This window comes from Garra rufa, chromosome 15 (assembly GCF_049309525.1).
Source record: "Garra rufa chromosome 15, GarRuf1.0, whole genome shotgun sequence".
Taxonomy (NCBI): Eukaryota; Metazoa; Chordata; class Actinopteri; order Cypriniformes; family Cyprinidae; genus Garra; species Garra rufa.
Genome location: NC_133375.1, coordinates 11,116,695 through 11,137,912, shown reverse-complemented (window position 1 = coordinate 11,137,912; position 21,218 = coordinate 11,116,695). Strand labels below are relative to the sequence as shown.

At 40.8% G+C, this 21,218-nt stretch overlaps 1 protein-coding gene across 1 annotated transcript in view; it reads left to right on the top strand.

Annotated features, from left to right (window-relative positions):
- The window catches only part of LOC141287167 (transmembrane protein 132C), a 350,138-nt gene that overhangs the window by 183,895 nt on the left and 145,025 nt on the right, over nt 1-21,218 (top strand). The window contains exon 3 of the mRNA XM_073819302.1: nt 11,962-12,105. Within this exon, the coding sequence (XP_073675403.1) occupies nt 11,962-12,105 (144 nt within the window). The remainder of the gene's footprint in view (nt 1-11,961; nt 12,106-21,218) is intronic.

The window sequence follows — 21,218 nt, the reverse complement described above, 5'->3', positions numbered from 1 at the left end:
GCCAGGTTGGCGGAAGGGGCCCGCAAGCGCAGAGCCAGCCGCAGGAGAGCGGCGCCGCCCGTGGCACAGGGACCGGCCCGAAACACCCGCAAGAAGACTGCGAAACGTCCCTGACGCGGGCCTCCAGAGGTGATTGAGACTGCTCTTTAGGGGATGCTGACATCTACGCTCCCCGCTCCCGGGGAAGCCCGGGGGCCACTGTGTACTTCAATGCTGCCGTCGGCCCATCGGTCGACGGTACCCACATTTTCGCAAAAAGAGCAAAATTTCTCACCTCTGGCCTTCGGCCTCGAGTTTCCTTCCTGAGCAGCACTTACACTCCTCGGAACCAGACTCGCGGCCGGTCTTCGCCAGCACGGGAACCAGGGAAGAAGGTAAGCACTGCTTAGTGCAGTTAGACACTTCTCCAGGACGTTCATTCTTCTGGGTTTTGTCTCCCTCCCTGTCTTCCCCTAGGCTGCCCCACCACGGTCACGTCGGTCAACGCTCCCTTGATACCACTACGCTGGTTGATACGGACGGTACGGCCCGGTACCAGGCGTCCGCCCAGACTCAGAGGTACCCCTTACATTCTTATTCGGGCAGGCGTGCCTCTGTTCTGCCTGCAGAGGTCGCGTTCCTACTGGCGAAGGACGCGATCCAGCCTGTCCCTCCAGCCGGGACGAGGTCAGGGTCTTACAGTCCCGACTTCACGTGTCCAGTTAGAGTGGTGGGTTAACATCCGCCCTGGATGGAGCTCTGTTCCGGTCCCTTCTCAGGCTGTCGGCACACATGCTCACGACGAAGCACATACAAGTATGTTTCCGTCTCCAGGGCTGGGTTGCAGCCATCTGCCTGAAGGGCACCCGTTTGCTCCCGACGCACACCCCTTCTGCGGTCTGCTCCGGGGTTCGAGCGCTTCAGCGCGAGGTGCTTCCATTTGGCCAGTCCCCCCTCCTCCCTGCCTTCTTTAGGCCACGGGAGCTCCCCTGTCCCCTCTTCGGCAGACAGGAATTCGCGTCTTCAACCGGCTCTTCGACTGGTGCTTTCCAGCCCACTCGTGAGTTCCGTTGTGCGAATACAGGGACCTGGTGCTTCGGCACCCCTGCCATCTGGTCCTTCAGGCCAACCGAGGGAAAATCCTTTTCCTCGGTCGGGAGCCTGACTCGGTCCACAAGACGGCCCGCCTTACTACCAAGAGCGCGCAGTCAGTGCTGTAGTCCCTGAGTTTATCAGGCACAATCAGCGGTCCTCTCAAAATTTGAGGCTCCTGGGGCACGTGACAGCTCTAGCCGCTTGCCGCTAAGCTTGTTCCATGTGAGACCGCTTCAGCACGATCGAGTCTCATGATGGGCATGGCATCTCGGCTCACTCCGGACTGGCGTTTTCCCGCAGTATTGCCGACTAGTCAGCCCGTGGCTTTTGTACGACAGATGCTTACAGCTCGTCTCCAACTGCTCCCACGGAGTCTAGCGTGGCAGATCTTGCCGCTTGCCATTCACTGAAGCAGGGAAACTCAACGGTGCAGCCTGTCGGCTCCCACGGCAGTCCACTCACCTGCAGGATGGCGACTCCACCCTGTGACGCAGCTAGTTTGAAGCTATATCGGCAAGGCCCAGCCACATCCGCTCGCCCTTCCGATTCCTTCCATTGCCAGCTGCCTCTTTTCAGAGTAACACTGGCACACAGCTGACCTCCGGGGCCCAAGTACGCCCTTCCCCAGCGAGCCTCCTTGCACAGACACTGTGCAAGTCCAGGGAGGATGAGGAGTAAGTCTGTTGGTTGCGCTACAAGAGTGGCCCACCCGGGCTTAGGTCTTAGTAACCGTCCCTCACGGCAGTCCCTCCCTGTAAGGGCACGGATAAGTGACACCATACACATCTCCGGCCTTCTACAGGCCGTGATAGAAACTATCTCTCAGTACCGAGCTCCCTTGACCAGGCAGGCTTACGCACTGAGATGAGGTCTATTTGCTGGCATTCCTCTCGCTGAGAGGACCCACAGAGATACACAATTGCAGTAGTGCTTCCTTTCCTGCAGGAGAGTTGGAGCGCAGGCTGTCCCCTCGACTCTCCGAATATATGCCGCTGCGTTCGCCGCATATCACATGCAGTAGATGGAGCAAAGTAGGTAAGCATCCACTGGTCGTGAGGTTTCGCAGAGGTGCCCAGACCGCACCTCATACCCTCTTGGGACCTCCCCGTCACCTTCAGGGCCGCGGGACGCTCCAATTGAGCCACTGGCCTCAGTCGAGCTAGAATTCCTGTCATTTAGACAGCGCTCCTGACTGTCCCGGCTTTCATCAAGAGGGTAGGAGACCTACAAGCTTTCTCTGTCAGCGAAGCATGTCTAGAAATTCGGGCCCGGCGATTCTCACATTACCCTGAGACCCTGGCCCGGTTATTGTGCCCAAGGTTCCCACCACGCCTTTCCGCGATCAGGTGGTGAACCTGCAAGCTCTGCCCTGGAGGAGGCAGACCCAGCCTTGCGTTGTTGTGTCCATAAATGTGTGAAAATAGAATCACTCGGCACTTCAGGCGCACCGAGCAGCTTTTCTGCTTCGGGGTTCAGCAGAAAGGGAATGCTGTCCCCAAACTGAGGTTGGCTCATTGGGTGGTAGATGCCATCTCCCTGTTATACTCAGGGACAGCCATGATTCTTGGCTCATGGCACCTCACTAGCAGATGTCTGAGAGCTGCGAGCTGGGCGACACCTAATACCTTCGCTAGGTTCTACAACCTTGCGTAGAGGCCGTTCTCCCGTGTCCTAACATAAGGACTCACAGGTGAGCGGGAGACCGGCTGGTGTCGGTTTGCTGCGCCATTCCCACGTGGATCCGTGCGCTATTTCCCAGAATGTTCCCTCCGGCGAACCCTGGGTCCTCCTGCCCCGCAGTCAGGGCTAGGCGCGGAGTAGTCCTGCACTGTGATCCTGCCTGGGTCTCCTTCGCCCCGCAGGTTGTGGCTATACTTTTCATTATTCCAGCGGAAGATTCCGCTGTTTCCCTCGTGTATCCCTGAAAACCTTTATGGATACATTGAATTATTCTCAATTCCACATGTAAAAATTTCATGTGCTCCGCCCCCCCAACCCATGCTTCAGTACAACTGGCATCCCTGGAAAGGCCCCCTTATTGGGCCTCAGGGCGTTGGGAAGGTTACGTTACACTTCGCCTGCCGGCACGTATACTTGTCAGCACGTGAAGTTGTGCGTAACGCGGTGCCAGGGTCGTGGCCTGTTCCATGGGTCAGTTCCCAATGTAACGTCGAAGTGATTCAACTGATAGGGGAACGTCTAGGTTACGAAGGTAACCCTCGTTCCCTGAAGGAGGGAACGGAGACGTTACATTCCCCTGCCACGCCCTGGCGTCGCGCTGACGCCGGCTTGATCGGCTCTTCAGCAAAAACTTGTTTGAGTGGTGCACTCGCCAATTTTCAATTGGCCTTTTTTAATAAGGCTCAGAGATGATCGGTCTCTCAAGCGAGATCCCAATGTAACGTCTCCGTTCCCTCCTTCAGGGAACGAGGGTTACCTTCGTTACCTAGACGTTTCTCTTGATGTGGCCTTTTACAATCTTCACTGACTGTACTTCTGTGTTTTGCAGCTAAATTGATCACAGACGAGAAGAGCGTGAACATGAGTGTAGCGTGAGTCACTAACACACAGGCAGGGGACTGCTAGAGAGGGACTCCCAGGAGCACTCAGACACAAGACTTATTGAATTTTATGCTGGTGTTTTTATTTTCTCATACTGCTACCTGGGGAGCAACTTCCCATCTCACTTATCTCATCATTATGTATGGAGGAATCCACCAGAGAGAGAGAGAGTGAAACATTAATAATTCTGTGAAAGAAAGCAAGCTTCATGAGGGGTGCTGTTGCTTTCCATTTAGTTTTGTTCACACTGAGAAACACAAACATCTCCCAGGGATCAGATGTTTCAGCGGTATGTACTAACAGCAGCGATTCGCTCTCTTTGAATGGCCATTTCACTCTGCATGTGTCAGAACAGGGACCTCTAATGGGCTCTTCAACCTTTCTCAGGGTATTTACTGTTTCGATATGAAAGGATACAGATCTTTCTTTTTGAATTGAACTGCCTGTTCATAATCAAATCTTAAAACAGCCAGGGTGAGTGAAAGCACCACATAACACAGATTTTATATTTGTAAAGGGCTTTTAACAACTCTGCCTCCTCACACTACTGTACTTTGTTGCATAGAGTAGGCCTGGCTGTTATATATTGAGTAACTTATTACTTTGCATATTTTCAATTTATGTTGTTTTACCTGAACTTATTTAGATTTATTTACACAGTATATTTATAGACACATAGCCTCTCTTTGTTTTTGTGACTTCTTTTATTCTTTGTTTTTTATTCCCAACTTTATTTTTTTGCTTCAGGGGAATTTACATTTGAAGAGCTATGCGGTCGTGCAGAAACAGTATTTCACTGCTTCTGCACTATTTGTGTTTGTGACATAAGTGCAGTCTTCTGTAACAAAACAAGCTGGCCATCAAAGCTTCATACACTCCTTAAATACCTCTAAAATCTGTCTGCAGGTGCTTTTGAAGGAATGGGAAAATATTCAGCAAGCTTTTGGCAGTACCGGCACTGTAAAAGTGATTATTGGAGTATATTTTGCAAGTAATTTTACTTCACAGTTTCACATTTCACAATGTGTTCATTGCACTTTCTTTGTAATTATCTGTGAAATTTAACAGCAATATCTGAGTGAAAATAATTAAAAGGCCAGATTTACTAAACAGGCCAAATTCCAAAACAGTGCAGATGGGCATGGAAATTTATGCGGGTGATTTACTGACAGTGTAAATTTAAAAACAACATCTCATTTCCATAATGACCAGCACAATCTACCAAGATTACTGCTAAGACATTCTTTTTTTTTTTTTTTTTTTTTGGGGGGGGGGGGGGGGGGGGGTAAATCCTGACAGTACTATATGAACACTGGTACAAACTATTAGTAAATCTGGCCCCAAAAGTTGAAAATCTTTTTCAGTGAACTTCAGTCTCTTAGCTATCTTCAGTTGCAAATATTTTGAGATTTATTAAAAATATGTTCTGCCAAAATACACTGTGGAAAAACATGATTTTTTTGGCTTTTGCTTGGTTTAGTTTTTAGCATTCAACAGGGGCTTACTGGAAAAAGCAAAGGAGATCTATAATACTTGCAGAAAACTGTTAGTATTTACATTCATCTCAATGGCAAGAGTTTGGAAGTTTGTGATTTGTAATATGCCATCTTTGCTCATGGTGTCTGCAGTTGTGCAGCCAAGTTGTAAAGAATGTCCGTCTGACAATTTTAAGAGGCCTAAAATCTGTAAAATATGCATGTTATTTGTAATTAAATAAACACATTTATTATAAGGTTAAATTTATGTTTAATGTGTGCGATTAGTTGAACTTAAGAGTGCTTTTTTGACCCACTTAAGTATCATCTGGGACAAGCTGCAACTTATATAATGTAATTAAAGGGCACCTATTATGCAAAATCAACTTTTACATGGTGTTTGGACATAAATGTGTGTTGGCAGTGAGTGAATACAACCACTCTACAATGATAAAAGTCCACCCACTCCTTATTTTTTAATCTCATTAGGCATGCGGTTTTGATTCTCAAAGCAGTGTGACATCACATTGTTTAGGCTCCACCCACAGCTGGTGACTGACAGTCCTGCATTGATATAGTGCATAGTTCCACCCTCAGCAAATTGTCTTTAACTGTACGTGGTCCTCCATTTTCTCCATGCAATCCTGGTGTTCTGTGTTTGGATGTAAATCTGAAAATAAGAGTCTTCATTTCCTCCCAAAATCTGAGCCACTGAGGACGCAGTGGATTAGTTTTATTTTTTAACGAGTAGGTCATATGGTTTTTTAAAACCATATTGTGTTGGAATCGCCTACAACAGTTCTAAATGCATCTACATTGTAATTTTCTCCAAATATACATTTATACATATAGTCATTTGTCAGTGATTCTATGATTCTGTTCAGTCAAATCAGTTTTAAGCATAATGACTTCCATAAGCCTACTCTGCTCTGATTGGTCAGCTGGCTAAGCCTGTTGTGATTGGCACAGAGAGGAGTACTTAACCAAGTTAGCGAGCGCTACCATCTGTGTTGCCAGGTCCGTGGTTGTTTTTGATGCCATAGGTTGAAGCGATCACAATAACGTCATATTTAGAGCATGGGAATAGAGCGAATTTACCAAGGGAACCCCAGCAAAAAGTGTGTATTTTACACCCCAGAATACAATTTTTAACATTGGACATCCCTCGAAACCTGGCAACCCTGAACATGCACCTTTATATAAAACAATAATATAGTGCTCCAATCGTTCTTAAAATAATGTCATAAAACCATTTTAACACTTGTTGAAGCAAATCACACCCACAGCTAAAGTTGCTAAACTGTAAACACTTTGTAACTGTAAACAATAATGGTGGATATGTTAGCCGAGTGCGAACGTGACTAACTGATAAAATAATACAGTATGTGTCATGATTGGGGCTGTGGGGTTTCCCTCAGCCACCTGAGGTCGCTTTCCTGCACTGCACTCCCTTAATCGTTCATGTTTGTCTTGTCATTTGCACTGATTACACGCACACCTGTTCACAATCACTATCTGGACTATAAGAGATCTCACTACTCACTCCGCATTTATGTCTGCATTGTCTCGTGTCTTGTTTGGTGAATTTTGTGTTTCTGATATCCTGGCCTTTTTGATCTTGTTCTTGGTTGTGTTATTTTGTGTTTTCGTTATTAGTTTTGTGCCGTGTTGGCCTTTGTTTGTGTTTTGTTTATTGTTTTATGATTAAAACACTTACCTGCATTTTGGACCCAGACCTCCTGTTATTCCCCGTGACAGAATGCAGACATCACTGATGGGTCCAGCGGGGAGATTTTTTTTTGAGGAGGCGGCGTCCACCTGCCTGGGGGCAGTGACCACCAGCTCTGTTCCCGACACGGCGGGGATGTCGTTTGAGGCGGCGTCGGCCAAGAGATTTGAGTTCATCTACGCCTGCTTGGCGGCGATGGACATCCGCAGTGCTGAGGCTGCGCGGAAGCGCCCCTGCTTTGCGGAGGGGGTGGAGACGCTCTTTCGCGGGGAGGTGGCGACAACCGCCATCTCTGTTCCTGACACGAAGGGGGCTGCGCGCTCTGTTCCTGACACGGAGGCGGCTGAGCGCTCTGTTCCTGACACGGAGGCGGCTGGGTGCTCTGTTCCTGACACGGAGGCGGCTGAGCGCTCTGTTCCTGACACGAAGGGGGCTGCGCGCTCTGTTCCTGACACGAAGGGGGCTGCGCGCTCTGTTCCTGACACGGAGGCGGCTGAGCGCTCTGTTCCGGACACGGAGGCGGCTGCGCTCTGTTCCTGACACGAAGGTGGTTGCGCGCTCTGTTCCTGACACGGAGGCGGCTGCGCGTCCTGTCCCTGACGCTGAGGCGGCTGCGCGTCCTGTCCCTGACGCTGAGGCGGCTGCGCGTCCTGTCCCTGACGCTGAGGCGGCTGCGCGTCCTGTCCTTGACGCTGAGGCGGCTGCGCGTCCTGTCCCTGACGCTGAGGCGGCTGCACGTCCTGTTCCTGGCACTGAGGCGGCTGCTCGTCCTGTTCTTGGCGCTGAGGCGGCTGTGCGTCCTGTTCCTGGCACTGAGGCGGCCGAGCGCTCTGTTCCTGGCGCGGAGACGGCCGCGCGCTCTGTTCCTAGCGCGGAGACGGCTGCGATATCTGTTGCTGGCGCGGCGGGGACTGCGCTGCACGGCCCTGGCCCGCCATCCCTCCCCCTGACTTGCCTTCCTCCGTACCTCCTCCCTCCAGACTTTGGGAACGTCTGGAAGCCGTTCCGTAGGGAGGGGGTACTGTCATGATTGGGGCTGTGGGGTTTCCCTCAGCCACCTGAGGTCGCTTTCCTGCACTGCACTCCCTTAATCGTTCACGTTTGTCTTGTCATTTGCACTGATTACATGCACACCTGTTCACAATCACTATCTGGACTATAAGAGATCTCACTACTCACTCCGCATTTATGTCTGCATTGTCTCGTGTCTTGTTTGGTGAATTTTGTGTTTCTGATATCCTGGCCTTTTTGATCTTGTTCTTGGTTGTGTTATTTTGTGTTTTCGTTATTAGTTTGTGCCGTGTTGGCCTTTGTTTGTGTTTTGTTTATTGTTTTATGATTAAAACACTTACCTGCATTTTGGACCCAGACCTCCTGTTATTCCCCGTGACAGTATGTAAACTAAATATATATAAAATGTACATATAACATATCAGTTGTACTTACAGGTTGTGGTTTGGAGATGATTAGAAGCCAAAGAAGATGAAAGCCAAGATTAAAGAAGCAGTCCTCTGTAAAATGACGAGCACACAATAAAAGGTTTGAATTGTATTGCTGTGGTGTCGTAAAAAAAAGAAAGATTTTAACAACCCATATAACCTGCTCTTTAAGGTAATCAAAAACTACCTAAATACTTTTATGTCTGTGCAAATCATTTCACTTCAGACTGCTTTGTGACTGTCATGTTGTTGTAGTGCTTAGCTAATGTTTTAACTATTTTTGTATGCGTACGTTATTGAAGTATTTTAATTGATCAGCAGCACACTTGTGAGATTAGTTTGTGCTGTCTGTTCGGTGGTGATACACAACAAAACACTTTTTTTAGACACACCCCAAAAATGGTTATTTATTATTATTATCAGGACACAGTGAAGTACAAACTATTACATTAAAACTGAACAAATAGTTTAGCAACCAAATGTTACATTGTGAATATGGAAACATATGGATTTGTGTCGAATGAGAGGTATGTGAGCCCCAGGGTTATTAATTATAGTTAACTAAAACTATTTGTCATTTCATGCACTTTTAATCATTATATTTGCTTTCTTTAATGTAGTTTTTCGAATCCATTAAATGGCAGTAAATTTCAGTCAGTTGGCAAATTAGACATTACTGGTTGGTGATGTTTAATGTTTGAAATCTTGTGGGTTTTAGTTTTTCTCTCATTTCACATTCAACTTTACAGTCAAAAAGTTTGTTTTTGTTAGGAAAGGTAAGGCACATTAAGCTCTTTTGGCTAAGCAACCTGAAAATGTGAAAATAGTCCTTTGCAGTCTGTCTGCATGCATCAAGCTTTGGAAAACTAACTAGTTTGTTTGTGATGGGTGACTTTGACAGTTTCTGAGTGCTTTATGTGTCTGTTGTTGTATCACGATAATAAGTGAGCTGCAGACAGTTTTTAATGGAGTCATAGAGTATGCAAAAAGCATCAGCTGCAGACTCGGGTTCAGCCACAGGGGTATTATGCTTCTGCTGAGAATATGTTACTCTTGTAATGAGTTGATCTACTGTGACACCACAATCTGCCACCCTTTAAAATTTAACCATGCTGGTCAGAGACCAACTGCCGATTTAGGGGCAGTTGTCCTTTGCCCCAGTCTTTCGAGACTGGAGAGTAAAGAACGTAAGCAAACTATAGCAAGACGCTCATATTTGTTGATGTGTCCTGTTCTCAGACCTGCTCTGCCATCACTCAGCTCATTACTCTCCATCTGACCACATCTGTTCACAGACCAGCTTTAACAAATTTAATGAAGCACCGTGTGCTCGAACAAACGCGCATTGACGTCCAATGGTGAAACCAATTATGAATCATAGGGCCAGTCTGCAAGGATCAGAGGAGGCTTGTAATGAGGGATGTGTGGCCAAGCTAGACCTCTCTCATTTCGGGTGCCTCTCCATCTGTTATCTCCCCTGGGTCAATTATGGCCCCCGTCACATGCTAATGCGGTCCCACCCCCAACCGAGTCTTTTGATTGGCTGTTTGCCGGCCATTTGTCATCCTATTACCGGCTTGTGGCCGGCCCGTACCTCTGTTGCTCTCTACCTCTGCAGGCCTTGAGCGGTTCAGAGCGCGGGGAGAATGGAATCTATTCAAGCTCACATCCACATCGCTTTTTCATTACCGATGATACGCTAGTGTGTCTGGGTGAATTGGCCTAAATTCTCCGCCTTTCTCCCCAGTAGCTCTTTCAGTTAGACTATTATTCCTTTTGTGTGTGTGTTTTTTTTCTGTGAGTACAGCATTGGATTATTGGTTCCTACTAGTCTCTGTAGAGATTCTTAAGGCCGTTGTACAAAGTACATGTTAACCATGAGTTCCTACATTATTTTCACAGGGAAAAGAGATGGCATGCACTAGCATGAAAAAAAAAAAAAAAAGAATTAGACTGTTACAAAAGATTTCTATTTCCAATAAATGCTGTTATTTTGAACTTAGAATAAATATTTTTTTTAAAATACAATACCAGTCAAAAGGTTTTGATCAGTAAGATTTTAATGTTTTTTTTAAAGAAGCCTCTTCTGCTCACCAAATTTGCATTTATTTGATCCAAAATACAGCAAAAGCAGTAATATTTTTACTATTTAAAATAACTGCTTTCTATTTTAATATATTTTAAAATGTAATTTATTCCTGTGATCAAAGCTACATTTTCAGAATCATTTAAGTTCAAGAAACTATTATTATTATTATTATTATTATTATTATTATTATTATTATTATCATCAGCAGCAGCAGCAGCATCATCAATATTTAAAACAGTTAAGTATTTTTTTTTCAGGATTCTTTGATGAATCGAAAGATCAAAGATCAACATTTATCTGAGATAAAATATTTTGTAACATTATACCTTTTAGAATTAATACCTTTCAAAAACTTGATCAAAAGTAATGATAAAGACATTTGTTACAAAAGATTTATTATTAAGATAAATTAACTAAATTAACTAAATTAACTTTGTATTCATCAAAAAAAAAACTGAAAAAAATGTATTCAGCTGTTTTTAACATAATAATAATAATAATAATAATAATAATAATAATAATAATAATGATAATGATAATAATAATAATAATAATAATAATAATAATAATAATAATAATAATAATAATAATACTACATGTTTTTTGAGAAGCAAATCAGAAAATTAGAATGGTTAACTGTACTTTGGATCAAATAAATGCAATAAAAAAAAAGATTTAGACTGTTACAAAAGATTTGTATTTCCAATAAATGCTGTTATTTTGAATTTGGGGGTGAGTAAATTATCTGCAAATCTTTGTTCTGGAAGTGAACTTAAAAAAACCCTAAAGGAGAGGTTAACTGTGATTCAATAAATCTCATTTTGTTTTGTTATTTTTTGTTTCGTTTTGTTGTAATTCAGAGCATAAACAGTAGCGGGCATCATTAAAAATGGCTGTACACATTTCTTTATTAATCGTGTCATATGTAAAACACCCTTTAGAACTTTAGATATTTTTAATTTGTTTGGGATGTCACTGTCTGATGTGAAAGCTGAATCTTTAGCCATAAATATCTTTCAAATCTCTCATTGTAGTGCTTAAAACAGGCTCTTTATAGATCTGAGTAAATTATCCACAACTCAAGTGTTGGGTACAAAATCTGCTACAGGCTCTACTTAACTTTGAGAGCTCTTGAGCTGGCAAAAATGAAAGCTTATAATAGTTATAATCAGGTATCTGGTTTAAATGCTCCATACAAATGTGGATTGTTCTCCAGTGGGTCAAGTGTAGGCCATAGAGGAGAGACACAGAGAGACTAAAGCTCTTCAACAGTTGCAGGACTCAATCAGCTCCATATAAATCTCTCATTTAGTATAATGCAAAAATAGATAGTGGAGAGCGATAGGTCCTGCAGAAAGTGGTCCATACAGTTGACATTCAAGTAGTGTGTTATTATGTTAATCTGTGGGCATAAGTGAATGCTTTGGAAATGGAAAGCGCAGATGATTTAACTGGGAGTTTTTTGTATTGGCTTACATTGTAAATGCTCAGTAATGTCAAAACTGCTTACTACTTGAATGATATGCATTTATGTGATGTATTTACTCTAGTGCATTGATGTTTGTCTCTCTTTTGTCTTTCTCAACACTCCAGGGTGAAGTTAAAAGATGGAGTGGCATTCCTTGGTGCCCGACCCAGTAACCCCACGCTTTGGATGGTTAGTCAAGATGTCAGAACAGAAGGTCACAGGGTTGTGACTCTGCATTGTCGTCGTAAGGAGTCCAGCTATGGACAGAGGTCAGTTACCATAAACTAGCCTGTCGTCAGTTTGAACTGAAGTTTGTCCAGGTTGTTTTTACCGTTGGTAGTTTTATGCAGCGGTCTATAAAGAATTTAAGTGCTTCGGATACTGTTGTTGGTCTCAGGTTTGTCCATTAATATGAACATGTGGTCTGTGTAATCTAATAAGGTCCTCACTCAAAGTTTGGACAAAATGAGGCCGCTCATTAGAGATGTTTTTATTCTCTCACTGCAGACAGAGCAAGACCTTTGTGATGTTGTAATATCTCCCAAAAAGAATTAGGCCACTTAAGCCATGCTTAAAAATTTATGTGTTTCTTCAACTATGGGCGATTTTGGTCCTGTAGACCTTTAAACAATCTGGAAGACAAAAGAAAGTATAAAAAGTCTTAAAAGTCTTAAAATACACTTTTCACACTCTCACTAGTTTATTTAATTGGTTTTGTCTCAAGCTCTTTGCTGACTCTGTTGTTTCATTGGTAAACAAGTACACATATTTTTTGAAGGGCAGCTACAGTTTTGGAAAAATGCATTTTTGCACAATAAATATTGACGTGGTTTTTGTTTAGTTCACTGTTTGTTCAATCATCGTTGTTAATAATTCATTCTTTGTGGAGAATTTTCTTAGTTTTAGATTGAAAGTCATGCTCTAGGATAAGGGTGAAACAATAAGAAGTTTCAGCGTGATTATAAAAAAGGTTAACTTTTTTAGTTTTATTAAAAATCAACCCCTGGGACATAAGTGTCTGATAGTCCAGAAACGCGGATGATCTTTGCATTACGGACTATCAAAACAGAAATATCAAAGCAAGTGGCCTTTATTATAACTGACTTCACACATCTTCTAAAACGACCTTGGGGTTTCACCGAAAAGTGAAGTTAGTTTCTAAAAAAAACTCTTTCAGCATTTGTTTGCAGAGGCCTTTGGTTTTGATGTTTTGCATGTTTGATGTTTTACGTCTTTAAGTTTGATTTAAGTTTTCAAATTTCAAACTGTCAAATTTCCTTCTGGGGCCACTATACATGTTTAATATGTTTAAAGAAAGATTTTCTTCAACTCATCAAATAGTAATATTGGGATTAGGATAACTGGACATCAACAGAGATATTAAAGGAAGGATTTTAATACCATGTGATGGACTTAGGAGTGTGCTTTGGAGTAGACTTTACTTTGAAGCTGTCAGAGAGATGTATGCGGTGGATACGTGAAGCCAAAGTGCTTTCGAAATTTCTATTCCACTTGTGTCACCAAGAGGAAACGCAAAAATAATGACTGTTGTCGAACAGGTTTCTCCAATAGGAATAGGAGAAACTATTATAAAACTCTTCAGCTTTACACATCCCATTTGAGGAAGTTAGGATCAATTTCTATTTAAACTGAACACAGCTTGTGCATATTAATTTTTCCTGATTAGAAATAGTTAACAGTGCATCTCACTTTTGCCTTCCTATTAGAATACTGAATCACTGACCCAAGGGGGTCTTCGTCCGAAAGTTGTTTTGTCCATTTCTGAATCTTATTTGCATGTTCAAATTAATCTGGAAAATAGGGAACCGTGTTGATGGATGCAGAAGAAAATAACACGCTGTTCGTAATTAAGTGTGGATTTGCAGTCTTTGTGTGTCATCATACTCTTAATCGCATTTCTCCACAGATCTGGAAATAGCGTTAATGAACTGGGCTCTGCACTGACAGGTGTAATTTTCCGCATTAAATGCAGTTGGGTGGAAGTCTGTAAACTTGAAAGATTAAGCCCAGTGTTATCATGAAGCTCAGTGTGGCACCACAGAAATGAAACGCCTTAGTAAACAGGCCTTTTGCATAGCAGTATGCACCTTCTCTATATCAGAAATTTAATTTATTTTTCTCTCTCTTTTATTTTTTTCTCTAAAGCAGAATATAAACATACTAAAAGATGATTTTCTCTTCTTTGTTTTAGTGTTTTTTTTTTTTTTTTTTTTTCATTATTCAGCAAATTATACATGCATAAATACTGTTAAAAACTTTGGGGTCAGTGAGTTTTTAAAGAAATGAATATTTACATGCTTTGAAGACATCAGATTAATCAAAAGTGACAGTAAGAACATTTATAATTCTCCAAAAGAATTTTATATCAGATAAATGTTCTTTTGATCTTACTGTTCATCCTGAAAAAATTAATATGAAGCAGTACAATTGTATTTGATAATAGTAAGAAAGGAATGGAGGAATAGCTGCTAAAAATTCAGCTTTGCATTACAGAAATAAATGTATTTTAAAATGTAATAATATTTTACAAAAAGAGAACTGAAAATCTTGTTGCGTGTGTTTTTTATTTTAATGTGTATTTTTATTATATGTTTTGAGTCCATGTATACTGTGTATATATAAATATTAGTCTGGGTTCCTTTTCATCTTTGAATTTGTGGGCTTTAGGTTCAGTTTTGAATACCCCTGTAAACTTAAGTACTCAGGCTACTAAGCTGTGGTATAAACAACAGCGTACTAAAGTGCTAAAACATTAATGACCCATTACCGATGTGTTTTATAGGTTTGGGAAGCTGTAATAATGCCCATCTTATAAGTTTAAATTTGTGGGGGGAAAAAATGAAGTAATGTTGAACTCCTGCTGCTTGAACTGAGCTGAACTGTGTCTACATGTTAAAACACAACAGTGATAGTGATATAAATAGATTTCAAAGCAGTACTTTGTCGTCTTCAACTTCTCCAACTTTTAAGCTGTTTAAAAAAGCTTGAATTTAAGTATATGGTTAAACTTTACTACACAAACTCAGTACCCTATTATTCAGCTTATTAAAGCTTAATTATTATAATACATTGTCTAATAATTTTGGTTTTCACCATGTAAAATGTGATATTGTAGATCATGCTCATTTATTCGGGAGCATGTTCTTTCTCACCTGTATGACCTTTTTCTTCCATGTGCAAAAGTTACATTTTAGAAGAATATGCTGGCTGAGCTTTTGTAGACTTAAAAATTCTGGACTACTTTTACTTTTATTTTTTCAATGCTTCCTTTGTTTATTTTGGAGCTTGACAGTCCCAGTCATCATACACTTTTATTATATGGAAAATAGCGAGATATGGCGAGATATTCTCTGCAAATTTTGTGCTCTAGAAAAGAAGTAATTTGGGTTTGGGGTGAGTAAATGACAACAACATTAGTTTGTTAATGTAAGATTATTCATTTTAAAAAGTCTATGTAGTGTTCATGTAGTAGCAGTTCATGTAAAAATTACAGGTGCATCTCAATAAATTAGAATGTCATGGAAAAGTTCATTTATTTCAGCTCAGTTCAACTCAGATTGTCAAACTTGTGTATTAAATAAATGCAATGCACACAGACTAAAGTAGTTTAAGTCTTTGGTTCTTTTAACTTGATTTGGCTCACATTTAACAAATACCCACCAATTCACTATCTTAACAAATTAGAATATTTCATAAGACCTATAAAAAAACATTTTTTGCAACATTGTTGGCCTTCTGGAAAGTATGTTAATTTGATGTTTATGAACTCAACACTTGGTAGGGGCTCCTTTTGCTTTAATTACTGCCTCAATTCAGCGTGGCATGGAGGTGATCAGGCAATGAGCTTCTCCACCCTTCCTCTTGACTCTAGGACCTTGAAATACAAAACTTGCTCTCATCTGAAAAGAGGACTTTGGACCACTGGGCAACGTTCCATTTCTTCTTCTCCTTAGCCCAGGTAAGACGTCTCTGATGTTGTCTGTGGTTCAGGAGTGGCTTAACAAGAGGAATACGACAACTGTAGCCAAATTTCTTGGCACATCTGTGTGTGGTGACTCTTGATGCCTTGACCCCAGGCTCAGTCCATTCCTTGTGAAGTTCACCCAAATTCTTGAATCGATTTTGCTTGACAAGCCTCTCAAGGCTGCGGTTCTCTCGGTTGGTTGTGCAACTTTTTCTTCCACACTTTTTCCTTCCACTCAACTTTCTGTTAACATGCTTAGATACAGCACTCTGTGAACAGCCAGCCTCTTTGTCAGTGAATGTTTGTGGCTTACCCTCCTTGTGAAGGGTGTCAATGATTGTCTTTTGGACAACTGTCAGATCAGCAGTCTTCCCCATGATTGTGTAGCCTAGTGAACCAAACTGAGAGACCATTTTGAAGGCTCAGGAAACCTTTGCAGGTCTTTTGAGTTGATTAGCTGATTGGCATGCCACCATATTCTAATTTGTTAAGATAGTGAATTGGTGGGTTTTTGTTAAATGTGAGCCAAATCATCACAATTAAAAGAACCACAGACTTAAGCTACTTTAGTCTGTGTGCATTGAATTTAATACGCGAGTTTCACAATTTAAGTTGAATTACTGAAAAAAATAACTTTTCCATGACATTCTAATTTATTGAAATTGCTTTTCAAGGTTTCAAGTGGCTGTTAAACATTGTGCTTAAAGGGGTCAAGAACTAAGAAAGCAAAATTCCCTTGATCCTTTGACATATAAGGAGTCAAGCAGTTGCAGAACTCAAAACTTTCTTGTTTACGCATGTAGTGTAAATAATGAAAGGCGAACGGAGGTCTACACATAAACCAAACAATAAAGATGGCTCTAAAGAAAACAAGATATATCTGTTCAGGGCCAAGTTGTGAAGAAACAGTCTTTGCATTGTCTTCCTTCAGATCCCAACATTAGGAAAGAGTGGATGAAGTTTATTTTTAACAAGTCACTAAGAATTTGGTTCTTTGTTCACTTTTATCATGGATTCGTTTACAACCAAGGCACAATTCAACGCAGGATTTGTAGAAATATCAAAACTAAAAGACGATCCTGTACTGACTATATTGAATCTGACAGTAATGTCAAACCACACAAGAGTGAGTAACTATGCGAGGTCACTATTGCTTGGTCTATTATTACAGATCATTTAATAGGCCTATGTCCAGAGTATTTATGCGTTTTTAACCTAAATCACAGCAGCGTCCATCTGTGAAGGATGTAGGCTGTCAAACATACTCAACTATCCGCTACAACTATTTAAACAGTGTGTTTTAATAAGGGGGGATCAAAACAGGACAAATAAATAGCCTATTACTGCTAAATTATGTTTTATTTTATGTAAAAAATCTTGATAACATTACAAGTGGACCTCAGAGAACAGCACAGAATAAAAATCAAAGGCAAACAGAAATTTGCCATCTCTTAATTTGATATTGTGAAATTGAATGGATTATTAACTGAGTTACCCAGCTGCCTTTGTAATAGGGACTCCCTAGTCATGTCACATGACAAATTCTGCTTAATCCAGTCTGGCATTGATCTAAGACCAGGACTTTAGGACTAAATAAAGCATGTTAGCTTTAATCTAGGTCTATTGGGACGTCCAGAGCTCTAATCTCTCCAGCTGGCGCAGGCACTTCTTAAAGACAAAAGAAGCACCACTGAGCTTACTGTGTATGATCCATTTCCTTCTTTCATCTGGCTCCTTTTTCCACTTTCCCTCATTGCTTGAGCAATTCCCTCTGTCTGTTTCTTATGTTTCTTTTCTACTCTTTTATTCTCTGTTAAATTCCATCACATTTTATAGATATCCAGGGGCTAATTTTCTAAACAGTTGCTCCACCTGTTTCTCATTCATTAACCAGCCACAATGCCGTTTATATTTGTGTTTTTATGTTCATAGTCTGCTCTCACATTAAAATCTTTTTGATCTTCACAATAGCAATATTTTTTGCTACTATAATTTTATTCATATAAAAACCTAAAATATTTATTTGATGCACCTATTTGAACAATAATATTGTGAAAATGAAGTTTTCAGCATCATTATTCCAGTATTTAGTTTCACGTTTATTCAGAAACCATTATAATATGCTGATTTGAAAAGCTGAAATGATCACGACTTTTTTTTTGTTTTTTTTGTGATGGTTGTTTATGAGTCCCTTGTTTGTTCTGAACAGTTAAACTGAGCACTGTTCTTCAGAAAAGTCCTCCAGGTCCTGCAAATTCTTTAGTTTTCCAGCATATTTTGCATATTTGAACCCTTTCCAGCAGTGACTGTATGATTTTGAAATCCATCTTTTCACACTGAGGACTACTATTAAAAAAAGGTTCAAACATTCACTGATGCTCCAGAAGGAAACACGACGCATTAGGAGTCGGGGGTGAAAACTTTGAACAGGATGAAGATTTTTCTTATTTTGTTGAATTATCTTTTTTTTTTTTTTCATTTAGTACTGCCCTTCAGAAGCAACAGAAGATATGTTTCCTGGCAGACAAATTAAGTATAATTTACCTTGATATTCAAATTCAAAAAGTTTTCATACCTGGCTCTTAACGCATTGTGTATCTTTCTGGAGCATCAGTGAATGTTTGAGCCTTTGTAGTAGTTGTGTTTGTGTGAGTTGTTTGAGTCCCTCAATTGTCCCCAGCATGAAAAAATGGATCTCAAAATCATACAGTCATTGCTGGAAAGAGTTCAAATATGCAAAAGATGTTGGACAACTGACGGATCTGCAGGACCTGGAGGATTTTTCAGAAGAACAGTGCTCAGTTTAACTGTTCAGAACAAACAAGGGACTTATAAACAACCATCACAAAAATAAATAAATAAATAAAAAACAGTCGATCATCCAGGTAACCACACACAGTAGTGCTGCGTGATATTACTGCGCCTGCTGCGTCCATATTGCAACAGCAAAATTCCTTGACTATTACACCGGAATGTGAGTGTAGTTCCTAATCTTATCAGCCTAGAAAATCACAGCTTTACATTTTCCACCGGTCTTACACGATATAACTACAGAAGAGTCAAGTTTTGAATAAGACAAATACCGAAACTCGTTGGTCATTTTTGAACGCGATGCTATATTGGTCTCACAGGATTCAATGATCTGTGCTAAGCTGTGCTAAAATTTATATCACCAGAACAGGAGAACAGCTGAATGGATTTCAAAACGGTAAAACTCAACTTATTAACTCGGGGGGAGTTGGAGAATGAGCCTATTTCCAAAAAAAGTGGAGTGTTCCTTTAAGAATCAAGGGTTCCCATATTGAAGAGGGTTATTTTTATAGTTTTTGCTGGACTATATATAAACATATTTTATGTCAAATATCGGTAGCACTTTACAATAAGGTTCCTTAGTTAACATTAGTTAACCACATTAGTTAACATGAACTAATAATGAACTGCACTTATGCAGCATTTATTAACCTTTGTTAATGTTAATTTCAACATTTACTAATCCATTATTAAAATTTTGTTAACATTAGTTAACGCAGTGTGAACTAACATGAACAAACAATGAATAATTGTATTTCCGTTAACTAATGTTAATAAAGATTAGTAAATACAGTAACAAATGTATTGCTCATGGTTAGTTCATGTTAGTTAATACATTAACTAATGTTTAACTAATGAACCTTATTGTAAAGTGTTACCCAAATATCTTACTCAGGACAGTACTAAATAACCAATAACATGCATTTTGTATAATATTTCTTATTTTGTTAAAATTATTCACATTTTCACAGATTCTACAAGGGGTTCCCAAACTTTCGCATACCACTGTAGTTCACCCAAAAATTAAAAATGACATATGACAGTTAGCGAATGCTAGAGATTACGGTTTATAGCTTTTTATGATGGATGGATGCACTTTTTTGGGCTTCAAAATCTCAACACCCATTCATTTTTTATTATAAAGCTTGAAAGAGCAAGGAAATTTTTAGTATAACTCCGACTGAATTTGTCTGAAAGAAGAAAGTCATATACACCTATGATGGCTTGGGGGTAAGTAAATCATGTATAATTTTCATTTTTTAAGATTTTTGTGAAACCGCATTCCCACAATGCTAAATTAAAAGGTTCCTTTATTAACAGAAATTGAATTAACAGAAATGCTTTAAAAAATATATTTTTTTGTACTTTAGATGTTATGATCAGGAAATTACCTTAACCCCCTGGGCCTGATGTATCAAATTTGATGCTTTAACCTAAGACTCCGGCTCAACTTGCAAAATTGGGGTTTACGGTGTGCAAACTGCATTGTGATCCTGTTTGAATAATTTCCTTTAGTGAACCATGCTCTAAAACAACACAGGCAGCATTTCCAAGTAAATGATGCTATCAGCAGAGACAATTCATTTTTCGTGAATTCCCTCCGTTGTCATTTTCCCGTTGTGTTTTCTCACTTCTCTCTCATCTCTTCTTTTTCTCATTACTCCAGTGTTGGATCGGTTTCCATCACCATGCCAGACCTGTCATCCAGTTTCTGCTTTCTTCAATATTCTCTTGCATTTTTTCATTCTCTTCATCACTGATGGAGGGACATGGTCCTGGTGTGGATGGACGACGGGGCAGGTCGATCTGCTCAGACTCCCACCTCTTTTCCTTTATTGCATTCTCCTGCTCTTTTCTCGGTGGGGGAAATTTGATTAGGCGTGCTATTACCTTCGGTGGGCACCTTTCACCCTGCCATTTATGAAAGGTGTTACTGGAGAATAAGAGCTACTGTCAGACAGACAGAGACAGAGAGAGAGAAATAGTGGGAAGAAACGAGATTGCATCACGTATACAGAGACAAAAACAACGGATGACGTGAGGAAAAGGAAGAGAAAAGGGATGCGGTGGTGTGTTTGCATACAGTCAGCAGCTTTTGCTGCTCTACAGGGTGTAGTGTGCCATGTACGTTTGTTGAATCTGTCTGTTGCGCTGGCAGCTTTTGTTTGTTCGAGGAAGGTCAGAGCAATATTGAGTTATGAACAAGAGTTCACCGTCTCTTTTACTAGTGCACATTGCCAGGGGCGTCCCGCAGACATATGAAACCTCACACACACAAACAATAGTCAGAGATTCACTTTGTTGAAGCTGAATCAGAAGCAGCATGTGTAGCACGAAATGCTGGATTTACACAGGCCTCAGAAGCTCAGAGACGGTTTAAATGTTCTGATACAAGAATCAGAATTGACACATGCTGATTGTCATTTCAATGGCCAAATTCAATTACTCTGTGTGCAAAAGTAAAACTGTAATGAAAATATTATTGAGAGGACAGCTCATGATCTCTTACCTCGACCTCTAGTATTGGAATTGAGTGGAGGACATTTGTTAAAGTCACAATGTCACAATAAAAGCAAAATAGACTAT